This window comes from Lipotes vexillifer, unplaced genomic scaffold (assembly GCF_000442215.2).
Source record: "Lipotes vexillifer unplaced genomic scaffold, Lipotes_vexillifer_v1.1 scaffold330, whole genome shotgun sequence".
Taxonomy (NCBI): Eukaryota; Metazoa; Chordata; class Mammalia; order Artiodactyla; family Lipotidae; genus Lipotes; species Lipotes vexillifer.
Genome location: NW_006775627.1, coordinates 1,806,119 through 1,826,732, shown reverse-complemented (window position 1 = coordinate 1,826,732; position 20,614 = coordinate 1,806,119). Strand labels below are relative to the sequence as shown.

Genomic DNA, 20,614 nt, shown 5'->3' with positions numbered 1-20,614 from the left:
GGAAAGAGTTTTCTTATGGGTCCCTGGCTTGCTTTGTAAGTTTGACTCAGAAAATCAATGAAACTGATGACTGTCCCTCTGGAAAAGGCTATTAAAAAATTTTTTTTTTTAATGACTAACAAAATGTAAAATAGTTCCAAATTCCAAGAGTCACTTCACTGGGGTTGTGGAATTCATAGATTTGATATTTAAAGCATTGTTATAAAAATTTTAATACCTTTTAGCATTTATTTTTTTAATAGATAAGTAAACTGAGTGATGAATAAAGTATCTGTCAAAGAAAAAAATCAAGACGTCTACAACAGAGGGTTTCAATTTCAGAAGAAGAAAGGGAAGTCCTGGTATTTCCTTCACTTGATCGTACCTGCCATGAACAGTAGTAGATTTGATAATATCCCCAGGTAGAACGACCAAGAGTTCAATATCGTTATCTGTCGTGTTTTCTTTCTGTTCCATGATAAAAGCAGAAGATTCTACAGAATCATCAACTGAAGAGGCATCAAGGTATTTGGTCTCAGCTGGAGGAAGCGGTGCCTTGGCTTTTGGTTTTCTCCTAAAACAAAAACAAAACAGAGAATAAAATATACGTATTTTAAAAATAATTTGCTAATAGGATCTCATTTAATAAAAACACAAAATGTGTGTATGTATGCTTTTCACACCTAGGGAAAAAAACGCACTAAAATGTTAACTGTTAGCTTACTAGGGATGATGGAATTAAGTAAACTTTTTTTCTGCCTTTTAAAATCAGCCTATTTGTTTGTTTTCAACGATATGCTTGCATTACTTGGCAATACAAAGAAACATGGTAACAAAAGAGATCTGATATCGGCCTTCATTAAATTCAATTAATGTGTGTTCACTACAGCGAAGCAAAAGTACTGCATTTTCTTTGGTGGAACAAATTATAAAAATTCTTACTGTCCTAGGATGGAAATCAGTATCTCATTTCCACACCTCCTAATAGCTCTTAGCTTTGTGCCTCTCATTCTATTTTTTTCAAGTCTAGTGTATTCTGCCTCTCTATCCAGATTAAACTCTACCTATGCTTCAAAATCTAGCTGAAAACACCCTCCTACCACCCCCCTATATCAAGTGTCTCCCTACAAGGCACATACAACAGATTACACAAATGTAACATTTTCCCCATTTTTTTCCCCTGGGTACCAGTTTCATCTCTCTGCCTACATTTATTACTCCCTGTAAGAAAGAAGCATGCTGTATTTCCCACTGTGCTTAGCAATGGACAGTGAACTGTGATTGGTTATTTGATAAAGTATATTTCTATTTCAATAAAAAATGTTACAAATAATTATTCTAATAAATATGTTTCAGTGTCACTTACTAGGACAACCCCTTAACTGATTTATAACAGAAACAGTAGTAGACATTCTACACATGGCCAGTTCAATGCTTTGATGATTCCTAGGCAAAAATAAAAACGATGCAAAATAAAAGGCCTTCTCTGTAAGTAAATACATAATATCCAGCCATTAAGTATTTTCAAAATTTAAGGTCTTACAAATCCAAGCACATTTGTGCACTCAGCATCATGAAAAAACAGAAACAAGGTTCCTACATTAATTTTCTAAAATAATAGGACTTTAATTTTTAGGAGTATAACTGCAAAATTATATTATACTTTAGAAAATATTTCTTCTACAATAGTGACAAAAATGAATTTTTAGAAGTGTTTCAATAAATATAACAAGTTTATAAAATCTATATGAAGAAAAACTTTATCCAATTTCCAAATGTTTTTAATCTGCCCAAATTGACTACTCATCTATTCAACAAACATTTATCCTGTAACAGACAACTATGTAGCAGATTCAGCTAAACACTGGGGATGTAAAGACAGTAAGACCCAGTTCTCCTTCCCCAAAAGGACTAAAATATATATACAAAATTAGAATAAATTTTGATGACTGTTCTAATACAGGTATGCAGATGGTACAGCTGCAGCTCACAGGAAGAGAAACTTTCCTAGGAATCCAGAAATGTTTGACAAGATGGGAAACATGAGTTGGGTTTGGGGGAATGAATAGAAACTCACACGAAAAGACAAGAAATAATTGATATTTTAGGCAAAGGAAAGCAAATCAAGCCATGAAAGAAAGTGGTACTTCTCAGAATTGAAGGGTTTGGTAAAATTCCACAGTCAAAGGAGAAGAGAAATCAGTGAATCTATGAAAAAGCTTTTATAAATTAAGAGAATTCAGCAAGGTTGCTTGGCACAAAATGATACATGCCAGCATCAATAGCCTATGCAAACATGAGCAAAACCTAGTCAAAGTATAATGAAAGAAAAAACTTCTTTTACAGTAGCAACTAAAATTTTAAAAAATTATTACAATAAATACAACAAGAATTTTGCAAAATATATATGAAGAAAATCTTAAATGCCAAATAGTCAGCTTGGATCTCCTCTTCCTTAGACTCCAGATTTATAAATTCAATGCCTACCTGACATCTGGACTCAGATGACTAACTGGAATCTCCAGCTAAACTTCCAATTCCTCTTCCCATCTCCTCCGACCCAAATGTTTTCCTCTCCAAGTCTTCCCATCTCAGTAAATCTCAATTCTTTCTTTTTTTTATTTTTGCGGTACGCGGGCCTCTCACTGTTGTGGCCTCTCCCGTTGCGGAGCACAGGTTCCGGAAGCGCAGGCTCAGCGGCCATGGCTCACAGGCCCAGCTGCTCTGCGGCACATGGGATCTTCCCAGACCGGGGCACGAACCTGTGTCCCCTGCATCGGCAGGCTGACTCTCAACCACTACGCGACCAGGGAAGCCCTAGTAAATCTCAATTCTTTCAGGTGCTTGGGCCAAAAATCTCCTCTCTCACACACATACAATCCAATCCCTTGACAAATTCTGCCAGCTCTATATTATAAATAGACCCAGAATCCATCAACAACCTTGATTACCAAACACCTCTGTTCAAGCTGCTAAGTGGTCTTCCTGCTCCCAACCTTGTCACTTTACACTTTATTCTCAACATAGCAGCTGGAGTGATCCTCTTAAAATGTTAAGTTTGATCACAGAACTTCCTTTCCCACCCTCCGACGGCTTCCGACCTCAGCCAAAATAAGATCTGGAGTTTGACAATCTGTCGTCCCTGACTTCTAAGCCTCTCCAAGCTCCCCTGTCCCACTTTCGCCCTAGGCTCACTGCACTCCGATCCTATGACTCTTGGCTTTTCCTTGAACACACTCAGGACAATTCCTACTCAGGTTCCTCTGCAGTCTGGTCCTGACCTTAAGATTAACACCTCTATTTCTCTGCCTTACTTTTTTCTGAAGGCTTGTCAGGGCAACTAACATACTTATTTATCCTGTCTCCTTCCATTAGAGTAATTAATCCCATGAGTATAGGTTCTTGTCTCCACCACCTGGTGTCACACATATTTGCTAATGTATAAAATCTCTAGAATAATGTCTGCCACATGGTAGCCACTCATATTTACTGAATGAATGCATTCAGTGAATACTTCCCACAAAGATGAGGTACCTAAGCACGTAATTGGGAAGGAAGAAAGGTCTTACCACCAAGGTACTCAGAATTAGCTGTGTTAGGTTTTAGAAAGTGATTATGTTTTATTTTTAAGAAGATGAGTGTTGAAAACTATGCACTGGACTTATTAGCAAGGAATAACTGGGAACCTTAGGGCTTTAGAAGAGTTTCACGAGGAAGGTCAGAAGACAAGCCCAGCCACCATGCGCAGGTAGGTAAAGCATCAAGAACAACCTTGCCCACAAAATGGACTTGGCTTTCAAGAGAAGTGGTACCACAGAGGGTCTGATAGGCACCTCCTGCTGCTACCATCACCTCCTCATCCCCTGCTTTCATCACTGAAGGCACTTTCCCATCTCCAAGTCTTGCTCCCCCAAGTCACCATTTGAATGCCCTCCCCATTCTCTCTGCCTTTACCTATATTATCTATCCTTCGAGGTTCATAATGAATCACAATTCCTTGGTACATTTTCCCTGTCTATTGCACACCGCAATGAACTCTAACAGTTTTAATGTTCTTATATGTATGACTGTCTTATTTCCTAAGGTACTTTGAGTCTTAGGATGAAAACCCATCTTATACGTTTATTTATTTATTTATTTATGGCTGCATTTGGGTCTTTGTTGCTGTGCGCGGGCTTTCTCTAGTTGTGGTGAGCAGGGGCTACTCTTTGTTGCGGTATGCAGGCTTCTCACTGTGGTGGCTTCCCTTGCTGCGGAGCACAGGCTGTAGGCGCACGGGCCTAGAGTAGTTGTGGCACGCGGGCTCAGTGGTTGTGGTTTGCGGGCTCTAGAGCTCAGGCTCAGTAGTTGTGGCACATGGGATTAGTTGCTCCGCGGCATGTGGGATCTTCCCGGACCAGGGCTCAAACCCGTGTCCTCTGCATTGGCAAGCGGGTTCTTAACCACTGTGCCACCAGGGAAGCCCCCAAAACCCATCTTAAATTACTAAAGGTAAACTAACTTTAAAAAAAAAAAAAAAGGAAAGCAGAACAAAGCACTTGTTGAAATATTATTTACATGGAACTTCTATTAAGAACATTTTAGTGTTCTCTATTATTATAATAAAGCATTTGTCACCTATGGTCCTGAAAATTGGAAAGCATATTGGGAATCAAACCAAGACCCTTCCACAATGAATTAGAAATCCAACAGGGAAGATGAAATATATAAGTAATTAAACAACATATACAAAGCAAAAAAACGAAGTGTCATAAAACAGATGGGTAACCTTGAAGACTCAGAGCAATGAGAGCAAGCTAAAATGAGCTCTGTGGGGATGTGAAGGCAGGTATTAAGGTAACTTCAAAGAAAAAAGGGACTCAGTTCTTGAAAGAATAGTAGTATTTAGGAGGAAGAGCCTGTAGGATCATTTATATGTTGGTTCCCGAATGTGATCCATTTACATTAAATTCAGGAATGTGTCTATCCAGTTAAAGTTTGCTCACTACATGGTATAGTCTAGTGAAAAGAATACCAGGCAGAGGCCTGGATTTGGCCTGAATCCTATGTAGATTTAAGACTTTGTTAACTTACTTGATCTCTTACCAGCAAAAGTTTTAAAATACCTTTTACCTACTCACATCTCTCCCAATGTTTTACATTTCTTAGTTGAGATGCTTGGAAACGATAACAAAATTAAATTAAATGTCACCCAAAGCCAAAAGTACAGTGAAAATAATCAAAGCTTTTAACATAATCTAAGCATAGGAAATTCTGGTAAAGCAGAGTAATACAACAACATGCAATAACAACTGTAACTTACGGCTTAGACGAATGCTAGTTTTCATTAATATATTAAAAACGCAGTAACTGCCATCGAAGTCCCCCCACCCTTTTAAATGGGAATGATGTTTGGGCCAGTTTCCTGCTCAAGGGATTTCCACATAAGCTCCTCAGAGGCCACTACCTTCAACAGTCACAGCAACAAATTTTACACAAGGGTGGTGGAGAGAAGGTTATACTGAAAAGATATTTGAGATAGAAACCTTTTCTGTCTCAATGCAAAAATTCACTAATCAAGCCCTAAAAATAACAAGCCCCAGTAAATTATCGTTTAGGTAAAGCATCGTTTTATTCATGAAAATTATCTCAATATTCAATGTTCATAATGAAAATTAAGGTACGATTCCACGTTATACAATAACTGATCTTTAAAATAGCCAAACTTAATTTTGACAGAGTTCAAATTACCATTTGAATGGTATCCTGCTACCACTATTGACTGATTTTTTTTATCACTTGATCTACAAAGCACTTCAAAATCATGTGTCCACTGTAATCATCACTCCATCCCTGTCAATATTAATATCCTTAAAATAAATGAAAAGGAATAAGAGACGCTCAGCAAAACAACAGAAATCTACTCAAATACCTCTACTTTGTTTGAAAGAAAAAAATCTTTCAATTGTATATGAGATATATCAGTACTTGCATCCTTAATAAGCTACTCAAGTCCAATGGGCTCTCATCTGTTTGCTTTATTTATATAGTATCCTCACAGATTCAGAGAAATACTATACAAAAATACAGCTTTGATATTAAAGACAAAATAAAAGAACAGAATTATAAGTCTTAAAACAATAGGTTTTTAAAGTATCACATTCTAATGACCAAAAAGAAATTTAACAGCCACCCTCTCTCAGTACAGAGGGCTATCAAACATTAGATGCATTATGGTAAGTGTTGACAAGACAGTCCTTCAAAGTACAGTATCTGGCAATGTTTTGATGGTTCCTACCTTACGCATTTCAACTATAAAGTGGAGATCAGTTCTTCAAAACAATTTCTTAGTGTATCTCTCTGGGTTTAATGAAACAAGAGAAGATTATATTAAACAAAAATCTGTCCTAATGGTGGGCATAACATTGTGCTACGTGCTTGAGGGAATGCAATTAAGAACAAAAGGTCCCTTTTCTTGATGAGCCTTATATCTAATCAAAGTAAATATATCTAAGTGGCTTTAAAAGATAAGCAGTGACAAAAGGCAACAAGGGGAGTCCCAAGGCATTATATGACTCTTAACAGACATTTCTCTTGTCAAGGTCACCAATCATCTATGTGTGTTCAAATCTAATAGATAATTATACATCTCATCTCACATTGAGTAAGCGCCTAAATTCCAATAAGGACACACTTCACAGCTGCTCAAGCCCTCTGCTTGGGATTCTCTTCCCTTGGCTTTGTGTGACAATACAACCTACTGTTTTCCTCCTTCCTTACTGCCACTCCTCAGTCTCAATGCCCTTATCTCTTTGTCTGATGTCTAAGTGTTGAGGTCACCCCAGGGCTCCTTGTCTGCCCCCTTCTCTTCTCTTCTACAGTCCTCAGCCCCAAGTAATTTCATGAAATTCCATGGCTTTAAATACCATCTACAAGTTGATGACTCTCAAATTCACATCTCCAACCCTGACCTGTTTACGGAGTTCTGACTTATATGCCCAATAATCTCACGGTCTTTGCCATTTGAATGTCCCATAGGTATCTCAGAAGCAAAACTCTTGAGTCTCCTCTCTACCCCCAATTCTCATCCAAGCGTCCCCCCAGTCCCCCGGATCCCTGGGAATGGCTCCACACTAACCACCTTGTTAACTCAAGCAAAAATTCTAGGCATATTTTAACTCCTCTCTATGCCTATCTCCTATTTCCAATTCATTTTCAAGTCTTGTGGGCTTTTAGCTCTAAAACACATCCTGAACCTGTATACTTTTCACCAGTTCCTCTGCTACCACCCTGGCAATTAAGCCATCAGCTCTTGATTGGACTGCTCCAACAGCCTCCTGACTTGTCTCCCCACTTTCAGCTCTTGTCCCTTAAAATGTATTATTCTCTGCAGTAGTCAAGAGTGATCTTTTTTTAAAAAAATGTATTTATTTTTACTTATTTATTTTTGGCTGCACTGGGTCTTCAGTGCTGCACGCGGGCTTTCTCTAGTTGTGACAACCGGGGGCTACTCTTCATTGTGGTGCACGGGCTTCTCATTGTAGTGGCTTCTCTTGTTGCAAACACGGGTGCTAGGCATGCGGGCTCTAGTAGCTGTGGCCCATGGGCTCAGCAGTTGTGGTTCACGGGCTCTAGAGCGCAGGCTCAGTAGTTGTGGCGCACGGGCTTAGTTGCTCCACAGCACGTGGGATCTTCCTGGAGCAGGGCTTGAACCCGTGTCTCCTGCACTGGCAGGCAGATTCTTAACCACTGAGCCACCAGGGAAGCCCAAGAATGATCTTTTAAATATGTAAATCAGAACACATCACATCTCTGACCCTTCACTGGTCTCCCAATACATCGAGAATAAAACCAAATTCCTGTTCTTGGTTTGCAAAGCCCTAGATGAGCCAGCCTGGTGGTTCTCAAAGCGTGATTTCAGAACAGCACCTGGGACTTTGTTAGAAATGCAAATTCTCAGGCCCTACTCCAGACCTAAATAATCAGAAACACAGAGGGTAAAGCCCTGCAATGCACTTTCGACAAAACTCTCCAAGTGCTTCTAATGCATGCTAACGTCTAAGAAATCACTGAGCCAGCCCCTGCCAACCTCCCTTCTGTTTACTCAGTTGCAACTCCCTATGTAATTCACACTGGCCTTCCTTCCCTTCCTTCACATCTGAGGGACTTGCAGAGCTGCTCCCTCTGCCCCAAATGTTTTCACCACAGAATTTCAAACTGCCTTCTCCTTCAGCTCATTCAGACAGCAGATCAAATGTGCCCTCCTTGTATAGTGGTTCTCCGACCACTCAAAATGGGGTGGGAGGGGGGCAACGCCTAGCCCCACCCATCTCAGCCCACGCTTCACCCAGTGGTGCTCAAATGTGGCTACATAATGGACTCACCTGAGGACTTTTATAAAATGCTGAGGTTCAGGCCCCACACCCGGAAATTCTGATTTACTGGCTATGGGAATTTTAAAATCTCCCCAAGCAATTCTAAAGTGCAGCCAAGTTTGAGAACCACTAGTCTAGTACAACGCCTGACAGATAGTAGGTATTCAATGAGAGTTAATGATTTACTTTCCTAAGAACTCTGTAATGTCTGAAACACTGCCAGAAGGTTGCTACTTAGGTCAATCTAGTTCGCGTAAATTCAGGAAGTTCTCAGAATCACTCAACGTAACAATCTTAAAAGTAGTCCCAAAGTTTAATAATAACTTTTCCAAATTTAAATTCCCATTATATATATATTTTTTACATCCCGACTTAGCTTATATGGTTAGCATTTTTACAAACCCTGCTACCCCGCCCCCCGCTTTCCCCCCTTGTTGTCCATACGTTTGTTCTCTATGTCTCTGTCTCTATTTCTGCCTTGCAAACCAGTTCAACTGTACCATTTTTCTAGATTCCACATATATGTGTTAATATACGATATCTGTTTTTCTCTTTCTGACTTACTTCACTCTGTATGACAGTCTCTAGGTCCATCAACGTTTCTACAAATGACCCAATTGTGTTCCTTTCTATGGCGGAGTAATATTCCATTGAATATATGTACCATTTCTTCTTTATTCATTCATCTTTTGATGGGCATTTACGTTGCTTCCATGACCTGGCTATTGTAAATAGTGCTGCAATGAACATTGGGGTGCTTGTGTCTTTTTGAATTATGGTTTTCTCTGGGTATATGCCCAGTAGTGGGATTACTGGGCCATAGTTTTAGTTTTTTTAGGAACCTCCATACTGTTCTCCATAGTGGCTGTATCAATTTACATTCCCACCAACAGTGCAAGAGGGTTCCCTTTTCTCCACACCCTCTCCAGCATTTGTTGTTTGTAGACTTTCTGATGATGCCCATTCTAACTGGTATGAGGTGATACCTCATTGTAGTTTTGATGTGCATTTCTCCAATAATTAGTGATGTTGAGCATCTTTTCATGTGCCTCTTGGTCATCTGTATGTCTTCTTTGGATAAATGTCTGTTTAGATCTTCTGCCCATTTTTTGATTGGGTTGTTTTTTTTTAAATATTGGGCTGCATAAGCTGTTTATATATTTTGGAGATTAATCCTTTGCCCGTTGATTCGTTTGCAAATATCTGCTCCCATTCTGAGGGAGGTCTTTTTATCTTGTTTATAGTTTCCTTTGTTGTGCAAAAGCTTTCAAGTTTCATTAGGTCCTGTTTGTTTATTTTTGTTTGTATTTCCATTACTCTAGGAGGTGGGTCAAAAAAGATCTTGCTGTGATTTATGTCAAAGAGTGTTCTTCTGTATGTTTTCCTACAAGAGTTTTATAGTGTCCAGTCTTACATTTAGGTCTCTAATCCATTTTGAGTTTATTTTTGTGTATGGTGTTAGGGAGTGTTCTAATTTCATTCTTTTACATGTAGCTGTCCAGTTTTCCCAGCACCACTTATTGAAGAGCCTGTCTTTTCTCCATTGTATATCCTTGCTTCCTTTGTCATAGATTATTTGACTATAGGTGCATGGGTTTGTCTCTGGACTTTCTATCCTGTTCCATGGAACTATATTTCTATTTTTGTGCCAGTACCATATTGTCTTGATTACTGGAGCTTCGTAGTGGAGTCTGAAGTCAGGGAGTCTGATTCCTCTAGCTCCGTTTTTTTTTCCCTCAAGACTGCTTTTGCTACTCGGGGTCTCTTGGGTCTCCATACAAATTTTAAGATTTTTTGTTCTAGTTCTGTAAAAAATGCTACTGGTAATTTGATAGGGATTGCACTGAATCTGGATAGTATAGTCATTTTCACAATATTGATTCTTCCAATCCAAGAGTATGGTATATCTCTCCATCTGTTTGTGTCATCTTTGATTTCTTTCATCAGTGTCTTATAGTTTTCTGAGTACCAGTCTTTTACCTCCTTTGGTAGGTTTATTCGTAGGTATTTTATTCTTTTTGTTGCAATAGTGAATGGGATTGTTTTCTTAATTTCTCTTTCTGATCTTTTGCTGTTAGTGTATAGGAATGCAAGAGATTTTGGTGCATTAATTTTGTATCCTGCAACTTTACCAAATTCATTGATTAGCTCTAGTAGTTTTCTGGTGGCATCTTTAGGATACTCTGTGTATAGTATCATGTCATCTGCAAACAGTGACAGCTTTACTTCTTCTTTTCCAATTTGTCTTCCTTTTATTTCTTTTTCTTCTCTGATTGCCGTGGCCAGGACTTCCGAAACTATGTTGAATAATAGTGGTGAGAGTGGACATCCTTTTCTTCTTCCTGATCTTAGAGGAAATGCTTTCAGTTTTTCACCTTTGAGAACGATGTTGGCTGTGGGTTTGTCATATATGGCCTTTATTATGTCGAGGTAGGTTCCCTCTATGCCCACTTTCTGGAGTTTTTATCATAAATGGGTGCTGAACTTTGTCAAAAGCTTTTTCTGCATCTATTGAGATGATCACATGGGTTTTATTCTTCAATTTGTTAATATTGTGTATCACATTTGGATTCTGCTTGCTAGTATTTTGTTGAGGATTTTTGCATCTATATTCATCACTGATATTGATCTGTAATTTTCTTTTTTTGCAATATCTTTGTCTAGTTTTGGTATCAGGGTAATGGTGGCCTCATAGAACGAGTTTGGAAGTGTTCCTTCCTCCGCAATGTTTTGGAAGAGTTTGAGAAGGATGGGTGTTAGCTCTTCTCTAAATGTTTGACAGAATTCACCTGTGAAGCCATCTGGTCCTGGACTTTGTTTGTTGCAAGATTTTTAATCACAGTTTCAATTTCATTACTTGTGATTGGTCTGTTCATATTTTCTATTTCTTCCTGGTTCAGTCTTGGAATGTTATACCTTTCTAAGAATTTGTCCATTTCTTCTAGGTTGTCCATTTTATTGGCATAGAGTTTCTTGTAGTAGTCTCTTATGACGTTTTCTATTTCTGTGGTGTCCTTTGTAACTTCTCCTTTTTCATTTCTAATTTTATTGATTTGAGTCCTCTCTCTCTTTTTCTTGATGAATCTGGCTAATGGTTTATCAATTTTTTTTATCTTCTCAAAGAACCAGGTTTTAGTTTTATTGATCTTTGTTATTGTTTTGTTTCTATTTCATTTATTTCTGATCTTCATGATTTCTTTCCTTCTACTAACTTTGGGTTTTGTTCTTCTTTCTCTAGTCCCTTTAGGTGTAAGGTTAGATTGTTTGAGATTTTTCTTGTTTCTTTAGGTAGGCTTGTATTGCTATAAACTTCCCTCTTAGAACTGCTTTTGCCGAATTCCATAGGTTTTGGATCGTCATGTTTTCATTGTCATTTGTCTCCAGGTATTTTTTGATTTCCTCTTTGATTTCTTCAGTGATCTCTTGGTTATATAGTAACTTACTGTTTAGCCTCCATGTGTTTATGTTTTTAATGTTTTCCCCCTGTAACTGATTTCTAATCTCACAGCACTGTGGTTGGAAAAGATGCCTGATAGGATTTCAGTTTTCATAAATATAACAAGGCTTGATTTGTGACCCAAGATGTGACCTACCCTGGGCTTTCCGGCATGGTGCCACCTCCTGCTTGGCCCTGCTGCCGGCTTCCTCCTCCCCAGTCTTCCCTCAGCCCACACACCAGCCAGCTCCGTTATGCTGACCCACAGCACCCAGCATCGTGATTAGTGATAATGAACCAGGTTATGACCTAGATTTATTTTGTATACCTAATCATTATGCTGAGGATTTGGAAAAGGTGTTTATTCCTCATGGACTAATTATGGACAGCACCAAATGGCTGGCTCGAGATGTGATGAAGGAGATGGGAGGCCATCACATCGTGGCCCTCTGTGTGCTCAAGGGGGGCTATAAATTCTTTGCTGACCTGCTGGATTACATCAAAAGTACTAAACAGAAATAGTGATAGATCTATACCTATGACTGTAGATTTTATCAGACTGAAGAGCTACTGTAATGACCAGTCAACAGGTGACATAAAAGTAATTAGTGGAGATGATCTCTCAACTTTCACTGGAAAGAATGTCTTGATCGTTGAAGATATAATTGACACTGGCAAAACAATGCAAACCTTGCTTTCCTTGGTCAAGCAGCATGATCCAAAGCTGGTCAAGGTTGCAAGCTTGCTGGTGAAAAGGACCCCTCAAACTGTTGGATATAGACCAGACTTTGCTGGATTTGAAATTCCAGACAAGTTTGTTGTAGGATATGCCCTTGACTATAATGAATACTTCAGGGATTTGAATCATGTTTGTGTCATTAGCAAAACTGGAAAAGCAAAATACAAAGCCTAAGATGAGAGTTCAAGTTGAGTTTGGAAACATATGTAGTCCCATATGATCAGATGTTCTAGTTCTCTGGCCAGCTGCTTAGTAGAGCTTATTGCATGTATCTTCTAAGAATTTTATCCGTTTTGTATTTTAGAAAGGCCAGTTGCTGCATTCCCGAACTCTTTATTTGCACTAGGAGCCTATAGACTATCAGTTCCCTTTGGGTGGATTGTTGTTTGACATGTGAATGAAAAATCTCTTAAACCACACCACTACTGAATGAAAATATTGAAATCGTACCTGTAAAAAACATTGACAGAGAAGAATATATTAGTTTTTTAATTGGTATTCTAATTTTTATATATTCAGGAAAGAGCAGAAGTGACTGAATATTGTTAATTAAACCACTGTGTGTTTAGAAAAGAAGCAGTCAGTTTCATATCAGTGACAGCATTGAGAGGTATCATTATGTTGGATAAACCATATGTCCTGGAGTTATTTTAGTAGGTTTCAGTAGTATTAACTGTATTTTCCCACTTGTTCAGATTATTTCTGGCAAATCTTTGTCAACAGTTCCTTTTAAATACAGGTAAATAAGTTTTAAAAACCTACCACTTTTTGAAGTCTTCAATGTAAAAATCCTTAAAATAAAGGCTGTCTCTTTAAAAGAAAAAAAAGAAAGATGTGATCTATCCTGGAGACTGTTCCGTGTGCATTTGAGAAGAAAGTGTAATCTGCTGTTTTTGGATGGAATGTCCTATAAATATCAATTAAATCTCTCTGGTCTATTGTATAATTTAAAGCTTGTGTTTCCTTATTAATTTTCTGTCTGGATGATCTGTCCACTGGTATGAGGTGTCAAAGTCCCCTACTATTATTGTGTTACTGTCAATTTCCTCTTTTAGAGCTGTTAGCATTTGCCTTATGTATTGAGGTGCTCCTATATTAGGTGCATATATATTTATAATTGTTATTTCTTCTTCTTGAATTGATCCCTTGATCATTATGTAGTGTCCTTCTTTGTCTCTTGTAACGTTCTTTATTTTAAAGTCTATTTGATCTGATATGAGTATTGCTACTCCAGCTTTCTTTTGATTTCCATTTTCATGGTCTTTTTCCATCCCCTCACTTTCAGTCTATATGTGTCCCAAGGTCTGAAGTGGGTCTCCTGTAGACAGCATATATAGCAGTCTTGTTTTTGTATACATTCAACTAGCCTGTGTCTTTTGGTTGGAGCATTTAACCCATTCACGTTTAAGGTAATTATCGATACATATGTTCCTATTACCATTTCCTTAATTGTTTTGGGTTTGTTTTTGTAGGTCCTTTTCTTCTCTTGTGTTTCTCACTTAGAGAATTTCCTTTAGCATTTGTTGTAGAGCTGGTTTGGTGGTGGTGAATTCTCTTAGCTTTTGCTTGTCTGCAAAGCTTTTGATTTCTCCGTCAAATCTGAATGAGATCCTTGCCGGGTAGAATAATCTTGGTTGTAGATTCTTCCCTTTCATCACTTTAAATATATCATGCCACTCCCTTCTGGCTTGTAAAATTTCTGCTGAGAAATCAGTTGTTAATGTTATGGGAGTTCCCTTGTATGTTATTTGTCGTTTTTCCCTTGCTAGCTTTAATAGTTTTTCTTTGTCTTTAATTTTTGTCAATTTGATTACTACGTGTCTCGGCGTGTTTCTCCTTGGGTTTATCCTGCCTGGGACTCTCTGTGCTTCCTGGACTTGGGTGGCTATTTCCTTTCCCATGTTAGGGAAGTTTTCGACTATAATCTTTTCAAATGTTTTCTCAGGTCCTTTCTCTCTCTGTCTTCTCTTTCTGGGACCCCTATAATGCGAATGTTGGTGTGTTTAATGTTGTCCCTGAGGTCTCTTAGGCTGTCTTCATTTCTTTTCACTCTTTTTTCTGTTCCACACAGTGAATTCCACCATTCTGTCTTCCAGGTCACTTATCCATTCTTCTGCCTCAGTTATTCTGCTATTGATTCCTTCTAGTGTATTTTTCATTTCAGTTATTGTATTGTTTATCTCTGAACAATTAATTCTTCTAGGTCTTTGTTAAACATTTCTTGCATCTTCTCGATCTTTGTCTCCATTCTTTTTCTGAGGTCCTGGATCATCTTCACTATCATTATTCTGAAATCTTTCTCTGGAAGGTTTTCTATCTCCTCTTCATTTAGTTGTTTTTCTGTGGTTTTATCTTGTTCCTTCATCTGCTACATAGCCTTCTGCCTTTTCATTTTGTCTGTTTTTCTGTGAACGTAGTTTTTGTTCCACAGGCTGCAGGATTGTAGTTCTTCTTGCTTCTGCTGTCTGTCCTCTGGTGGATGAGGTTATCTAAGAGGCTTGTGCAAGTTTCCTGATGGGACAGACTGGTGGTTGGTAGAGCTGGGTGTTGCTCTGGTGCCCAGAGCTCAGTAAAACTTTAATCTGCCTGTCTGCTGATGGGTGGGCCTGAGTTCTCTCCCTACTGGTTGTTTGGCCTGAGGCGACCCAGCACTGGAGGCTACAGGCTCTTTGGTGGGGCTAATGGCGGACTCTGGGAGGGCTCACGCCAAGGAATACTTCCCAGAGCTTCTGCTGCCAGTGCCCTTGTCCCCGCGGTGAGCCACAGCCAGCTCCCACCTCTGCAGGAGACCATCCAACACTAACAGGTAGGTCTGGTTCAGTCTCCTATGGGGTCACTGCTCCTTCCCCTGGGTCCTGATGCACACACTACTTTGTGTGTGCCCTCCAAGAATAGAGTCTCTGTTTCCCTCAGTCCTGTCAAAGTCCTGCAAACTAATCCCACTAGCCTTCAAGTGGTGATTCTCTGGGAACTCTTCCTCCCATTGCCGGACCCGCAGGTTGGGAAGCCTGATGTGGGGCTCAGAACCTTCACTCCAGTGGGTGAACTTCTGTGGTATAACTGTTCTCCAGTTTGTGAGTCACCCACTCAGAGGTTATGGGATTTGATTTTACTGTGATTGCGCCCCTCCTACAGTCTCACTGCAGCTTCTCCTTTGTCTTTGGATGTAGGGTATCTTTTTTGGTGAGTTCCAGTGTCTTCCTGTGGATGATTGTTCAGCAGTTAGTTGTGATTCTGGTGCTCTCACAAGAGGGAGTGAGTGCATGTCCTTCTACTCCGCCATCTTGAGCCACCCCATTATATTTCTGCTTCCTTTTCTCTAAGAAGGAAGGTCCTTATGGAAGGAAGGAAAACATAAATTTCTCTTGATATTTTTCACTGAGTTATAATTTATACACAGAAAAACGTACAAATATAAGTGAATACATTTTCACGTATACATACACACTCGAGGAAACCCCACACAAAGATATAGAGTAGAAAAGTGTATCTATACATTAAAAATTAAATATTAAATTTCTCACATCTGTCCCATAAATGTTGCTGCAATTTCAGCTTGTCTCAGGGTTTTCCTAAATATCTTATGTGGGATGTTTATTTTATGCACAGTTAAGAAAGTCAAACATCTACAAGAAGAGAGATGAGAAAAGCCTTCAGTAGAAAAGGGCGTATCAATGGAGGAGATAAAAACTTCATCAAAACAAATAAGCAAAGTTGAAAAACAGGCTTGAAAGCAATGTAAACAATTAGTCACAAGACAGTCAACCATATTATTGGGCACCCACTGTGTTCTCAGTGCTATAGAAAGAATCTGGGTGATTAAAGAAATACCACATGAGATCCTCTAATACCAGTAGCTTAAAAATGAAATTAGTCCAACCAAACAATTTCAAAGATATCCTAAATGGACCCTACAAAAACTAACTTGACTGAATGCCTATCTAGTTCCAGGAACTGTGCAAATGTTTTACATAGATAATCCCTTAACAAGTGTTATCCTTTTTAAAAAAAATTAGTATCTTATTAAATTCTTAAACATTTATAGAGATTAGCAAGTAATTTTTCTCCGAAACAAACTGAAACTTCAAAACCATGACCCAGCGCTCACTTGATGCCCCATTCACTCTGTGCATAGGCTTCTGCTCAGTAGGTAATACATGTCAGTAGCAACTGGGCTCAGCATCATCTACTGAAAGCTTCCTTTGAATTTCATATTTGTTGCCTTGCAGGCAATGCACTGATATATGGAAAAGTTAGTGCCGTTTATGGAATTTAGTCTGAAAAGGTAAATAAAAAATGTGCTTGACACTACAATTTAAAAATTAAAAAATGATTAAAAAAACATGGGGAGAGAGGACTATGCCAAACTTTTTGGGCTTCTTTTTTCTTTGCCATATAAAAATTAAGTATAAAAAGCCCTATAAAGTTATATTTCCACTTTTTCAAAAGAGGTTAAATACTTATGAAATTTAAGATGAAAAAATCATCCACAATTGACTTATTTTACTTATTATGTTCTCTGAAACAACAAAATAGTAAATGTAAAAAAAGAAATTTTCTTCTCTAAAAGGAAGTTAAAATGTTCTTAGTTTGCAACCTAGATGTCCTTCAGTAGGCCAGTGGACAAATAAACTATGGTACGTTCAGACAATGGAATATTATCGATTATTTCCACTTTTTCCACTAAAAAAGAAATGAGCTGTTGTCATTAAAAAACATGGAGGAGCCTTAATTTCATATTACTAAATGCAAGGAGCCAGTCTGAAAAGGCTGCATATTGTAAAATTCCAACTATATTACATTCTGGAAAAGGCAAAAATATGGAGACAATAAAAAAGACGAGTGGTTGCCAGGAGTTGTGGGGAGAGATGAACAGGTGGAGCACAGAGCATTTTTAGAGCAGTGAAAATACCCTACATGATACTATAAAGATGAATACATGTCATTATGCGTTTGTCAAAACCTGTAGAATGTACCTCAAGAGTGATTACTAATATAAACTATAGACTTCTGGTGATTATGATGTGTCAGTGTAGGTTCAGTTGTGACAACTGTACCACTCTGGTGAGGAATACTGACAATGGGGGAGGCTGTGTATGTGTGGGGACAGGGCTCTATGGGAAACCTGTATCTTCTGCTGAGTTTTGCTGTGAACCTAAAATTGCTCTAAAAAACACTGTCTTTAAAAAAAAAAAAAAAGAGTTCTTAGTTGGAATGTTTTTTCAATTTTCTTTTTTTTTTTTTGTTTTTGCGGTACGTGGGCCTCTCACTGTTGTGGCCTCTCGCATTGCGGAGCACAGGCTCCGGACGCACAAGCTCAGCGGCCATGGCTCACGGGCCCAGCCGCTCCGCGGCATGTGGGATCTTCCTGGACCGGGGCACAAACCCGTGTCCCCTGCATCGGCAGGCGGACTCTCAATCACTGTGCCACCAGGGAAGCCCTGTTTTTTTCAATTTTCAAAAGCATGCTAGGTAAGGAACTGAAATGTGGATGTTATAATTATTAAAATAAATGCACATATGCATGTTAAACAGTGGGAATGTATATGTCAGCCAACCGAGCACACTGGTAGATTAACCAACCATAAAGTGAAAGCAGAAGTTGCTTTCAAGTCACAATCTCAATAATCTACTCTCAAATATGTACTTTGGTAAATACTAAACAGCATTTAGTCATCAGTCTCTGTTCAAGTTTTAAATCTATGTTGAGGAGTAGTGTGTGTTGGCGTAAACCGTATTCAAAGGCATAACATTCACTGCATACTGATAAAGAAAAGTCCTTGGAATGGATTTTCCAAGTTAAGTTTCCTAGCTACAAGTTTTGTCAGACACTGGCTAGAAAAACTACTTGGAAATAGTATCTCACAGTTTAGAAATATTAAAATCTAAAGTAGCACCTTATACAAAAATTAACCTAAAGTTGATCTAAATGTAGAACATAAAATTATAAAATGTTTAGATCAAAATGTAGGAGAAAATCCTTGGGACTAAGGCTTAGGCAAAAGAATCTCAGACATGACATCAAAGACACAATCCATAAGATTTTTAAAATATCACGAAACTAAACTTCATCAAAAAGTAAAATCTTTGGCTCTGTGAAAGAACCAGTTATGAACATAAGAAGACAAGCCACAGACTGGGAGAAAATATTTGTAAGTCACATAGCCAACAAAAAGACTTATATCCAGAATATAGACAGAGCTCTCGAAACGTGATAGTAAGAAAACAAAGAATCCAATCATAAAATGGGCAAAGGTTTGAACACTTTACCAAAGAGGATGTGAGAAAGAGGCACATGAAAAGATTCTCAACATTATTATCCATTTAGGGAAATGCAAATTAAAGCTATGATGAAATACCACTATGCACCTAAATTAAAACTACTGAAAATATCAAGTACAGACAAGAATGTGGAGAAACTAGATCTCTCATAGGTGACTTGAACAAGGTGAGTGCAAAATGGCACAGCCACTTCGGGAAATGGTTTGGCAGTGTAATATGAAGCTACATACTCATACCACATGACCCAGCAATCTATTCCTAGGTATTTACATGAGAGAAACAAAAACTTATGTCTGCATAAAACCTGTATGTCAATGTTTATTGCAGCTCTCCTCATAACAAACCCAAACAGGGAACAGCCCAAATGTACTCCACGTGAGAATGAATAAACAAACTGTGATGCATCCATACAATGGAATACTACTCAGCAATAAAAAAAAATCAAGCCTTGATACACTCAACATCTTGGATAATCTCAAGGGCATTATGCTGAGTGAAAAAGCCAGTCTCAAAAGGTTACATACCGTATGGTTCTATTTATGTGAGTCCCAAAGTGACAGACTTATGGTCATAGAAAACAGATCACTGGCTGCCAGGATTGGAGGCAAGGTGTAAATATTAAGAGTAACATAAGGGGGCTTCCCTGGTGGCGCAGTGGTTAAGAACCTGCCTGCCAATGTAGGGGACACGGGTTCGAGCCCTGGTCCCGTAAGATCCCACATGCCATGGAGCAACTAAGCCCATGTGCCAAAACTACTGAGCCTGCGCTCTAGAGCCCGTGAGCCACAACTACTGAGCCTACGTGCCACAAATACTGAAGCCCGCGCACCTAGAGCCTGTGCTCCGCATCAAGAAAAGCCACTTCAATGAGAAGCCCATGCACCACAACGAAGAGGAGCCCCCGCTCGCCGCAACTAGAGAAAGCCCACGCGCAGCAGTGAAGACCCAACACAGCCAAAAATAAAATAAATAAATAAATTTATTTTTTTTAAAAAAAGAGTAACATGAGGGAGTTCCTTTATGGTGATGCAACAGTTCCGTATTCTGATTGTGGAATGTCACGTGAATCTATACATGTAATAAAATTTCATAGAATTATAAATCAAGACAAATTTTTAAAAATAATAAAGAATGCATGTAAAAGCTGATGAAATCTAAATAAGGTCTGTACCTCAGTTAGTAGTATTGTACCAAAGTCACTTCCCTGGTTTTGATAATGTACTATGGTTATGTAAGACATTATTATTGGGGAAAGCTTGGAGGAAGGCAGAGGGAAACCTCTGCACTGTTTCTGCAATTTCTTCCAAGTCAAACTATTTAAAAGTAAAACACAATAAAAATATTTCTAAGGTAGTGATTCTCAAAATTCAATGAGCATGAGAATCAGCTATGGAACTTGCTTCTAATACAGATCTGCTTGGGTGGCCCCATGTTGTACCTTTTTAAATAGAAACTTCATATGGGGTCCAGGCGATATATTACTAGTGGCCCAGCACATTACAGTTTGAGACCCACTGGACTAAAATAAAGGCAAAGGTATCAGAATGATGATCTCCACAATGATCTCCACCAATGATTTCCATCAATATGTATTGTTCTATTTAATGGCTAATACTAAAGAAGTCCTACCTACACAGAACCTCATTCACAGACTATCTTACTGAGCCAAGAGGTTCTCATTTATAGACTCAGTGAAAGACATACAAATGACCTACTTTAAAAACACAAATACCATTATTCATAACACAAGTCTGTTATATCAATACAGAAGTGAAAATACTGATATTAAAAAAAAACATGTTATTAAAACAAAGGCATGTAGGG

The 20,614-nt window shown here is 38.5% G+C and overlaps 1 protein-coding gene and 1 pseudogene across 1 annotated transcript in view; one reads left to right on the top strand and one right to left on the bottom strand.

The window, feature by feature from the left end:
• Positions 1 to 20,614, bottom strand: part of COBLL1 (cordon-bleu WH2 repeat protein like 1) — a 158,763-nt gene that overhangs the window by 61,936 nt on the left and 76,213 nt on the right. Inside the window, exon 2 of the mRNA XM_007450070.1 lies at positions 365 to 553. Within this exon, the coding sequence (XP_007450132.1) occupies positions 365 to 553 (189 nt within the window). The remainder of the gene's footprint in view (positions 1 to 364; positions 554 to 20,614) is intronic.
• On the top strand, positions 12,046 to 12,682 carry LOC103090979 (hypoxanthine-guanine phosphoribosyltransferase pseudogene; annotated as a pseudogene).